The 2,729-nt window shown below is 42.2% G+C and overlaps 1 protein-coding gene across 1 annotated transcript in view; it reads right to left on the reverse strand.

Annotated features, from left to right (window-relative positions):
• Positions 1 to 2,500, reverse strand: part of LOC114040715 (mucin-5AC-like) — a 37,028-nt gene extending 34,528 nt beyond the window's left edge. The window contains exon 1 of the mRNA XM_027858861.1: positions 1,461 to 2,500. Within this exon, the coding sequence (XP_027714662.1) occupies positions 1,461 to 2,500 (1,040 nt within the window). The remainder of the gene's footprint in view (positions 1 to 1,460) is intronic.
• Positions 2,501 to 2,729: the final 229 nt, after the last annotated feature.

Genomic DNA, 2,729 nt, shown 5'->3' on the forward strand with positions numbered 1-2,729 from the left:
TGGATGTGCTTGGGTCAGAGAAAATAGGAACTTGCGTGGATTTGCTCGCTGAAATAGTATAAATCCGAGGGGGAACTTGCCTGGCATCTTGAAAAGAACTTCTGGCCGTCCAATAAGTATCTTGTAAGGATTCTTTTGATGAAACTAGAACTGGGAATGGTGAAAATTCTTCTATGCACTCTGAGGATGTACTTGGGTCAGAGACAGTAGGAACTTGTGAGGATTTGCTGACTGTCATAGCAAGCTTGGCAGAGGGAGTTTGTACAGGTTCCTGTGGCAATCTCGTATCATATAAATCAGGAACTTGCATGGGTTCTCTGTATGAAAATGGAGCTGGGAAAGACATGACTTCTTCTGTGCCAACAGTCGATGCAGTTGGCTGAGACAACCCAGAAATTTTTGTAGATTTACTCACTGAAAGAGTGTGAATTCTAGAGGGAAGTTGAATGACATCCTCAGAAGAATTTGTGGCAGAACAGTCAGGAAATTGAATGGATTCTTTTGATGAAACTGGAACTGAGAATGATGAAATTTCTTCTATGCGTGTTGTGGATGTACTTGGGTCAGAGAAAATATGAACTTGTGTGGATCTGATCGCTGAAATAGTGTGAATCTGAGGGGGAACTTCAATGACATCCTGAGAAGAACTTTTGGCAGTGCCGAAAGGATCGTGTAAGGATTCTTTTGATGAAACTAGATCTGGGAATGATGGAATTTCTTCTATGGGCCTTGTGGATATACTTGGGTCAGAGACAGTTGGAACTTGTGAGGATTTGCTCATTGCCATAGTAAGGTTGGCAGAGGGAGTTTGCGTGGGTTCCTGTGGCAATCTCTTGTCAGAGAAATCAGGAACTTGCATGGGTTCTCTGTATGAAAATGGAGCTGAGAATGACATGTCTTCTTCTGAGCCACCAGTCGATGAAGATAGCTGAGACACCCCAGGAATTGTTGTGGATTTACTTATTGAAAGACTATGAATACTAGAGGGAACTTGAATGATATCCTGAGAAGAATGTTTGGCCAAGGAGTGAGGAAGTTGTATGGATTCTTTTGATGAAACTAGAACTGGGAATGATGGAATTTCTTTTATGGATGTTGTGGATGTACTTCGGTCAGAGACAGTTGGAACTTGTGAGGATTTGCTCACTTCCATAGCAAGGTTGGCAGAGGGAGTTTGCATGGGTTCCTGTGGCAATCTCCTGTCAGAGAAATCAGGAACTTGCATGGGTTCTCTGCATGAAAATGGAGCTGGGAAAGACATGTCTTCTTCTGAGGCAACAGTCAAAGAAGATAGCTGAGACACCCCAGGAATTGTTGTGGATTTACTCACTGAAAGAGCGTGAATTCTAGAGGGAACTTGAATGACATCCTGAGAAGAATGTTTGGCCGAGGAGTCAGGAAGTTGCATGGATTCTTTTGGTGTAACTAGATCTAGGAATGATGGAATTTCTTCCATGGGCCTTGTGGATGTACTTGGGTCAGAGACAGTAGAAACTTGTGAGGATTTGCTCACTTCCATAGCAAGGTTGGCAGGGGGAGTTTGCATGGGTTCCTGTGGCAATCTCTTGTCATACAAATCAGGAACCTGCATGGGTTCTCTATATGAAAATGGAGCTGGGAAAGACACGACTTCTTCTGTGCTAGTAGTTGGTGAAGGTAGCTGAGATACCCCAGGAATTGTGGTGGATTTACTCACTGAAAGAGCATGAATTCTAGAGGGAACTTGAATGACATCTTCAGAAGAACTTTTGGCAGAGCAATCAGGAACTTGTGTGGATTCTTTTGATGTAACTAGATCTGGGAGAGATGAAAGTTCTTCTATGCATGTGGTGGATGTGCTTGGGTCAGAGAAAATAGGAACTTGTGTGGATTTACTCGATGAAAGAGTCTGAATTGTAGAGGGAATTCCCATGGCATCCCGAGAAGAACTTGTGGCAGAGATGTCAGGAACTTTTGCAGATTCTGTTGACAAAACTATAAGTGGTATTGATGGAAGTTCTTCTGGACATAATGTGGATGAACTGGAGTCAGAGAGTTTAAGAACTTGTGTGGATTTTTTTGCTGTGGTAGCATAGTTCAAGGAATCTTGAATGGGTCCGTCTGGTGATCCTGTATCAGAGAAATCAGAAACTTCTATGGATTCTCTTTTTGACAGTGGACCTGGGGACGACATAATTTCTACGACAATCATTGATGACCTTGGGTCAGAGGAAGCAGCAGCTTGTGTTGACTTGCTTGCTGAAACAGAATGGCTGATAGAGAGAACTTGCAAGACCTCCTGATTTGAACTTGTGGCAGAGAAATCAGCATTTTGCATGCGTTCACTTGATGAAATTACAGTTGGGAACGATGGAAGCTCTTCTATGCATACTGTCAGTGAACTTGGGTCAGAGAAAATAGGAACTTGTGTGGATTTACTGACTGAGATGGCATGGTAGCTTGAAGGAGCTTGAATGACTTCCTGTGATGATCCTGTGTGTGAGAAATCAGGAACTTGCATGGCTTCTTTGTATGAAAATGGACTTGGGAAAGACATGACTTCTTTTTTGTCAGGAATTGATGAATTTAGATCAGAGAAAGAAGAAATTTGCATGTGTTTGCTCACCGTAACAGTGTTGGGAGAAGAGGGAACATATATTGCTTCTCTTGGTGAAGTTTTATCAAACAAATTAGTAACTTCTATGGCTTCTTTTAATAATTCAGTAACTGAAGAAGAGGGAACTTCTTTT

This window comes from Vombatus ursinus, unplaced genomic scaffold (assembly GCF_900497805.2).
Source record: "Vombatus ursinus unplaced genomic scaffold, bare-nosed wombat genome assembly UNPS02013931.1, whole genome shotgun sequence".
Classification (NCBI taxonomy): Eukaryota; Metazoa; Chordata; class Mammalia; order Diprotodontia; family Vombatidae; genus Vombatus; species Vombatus ursinus.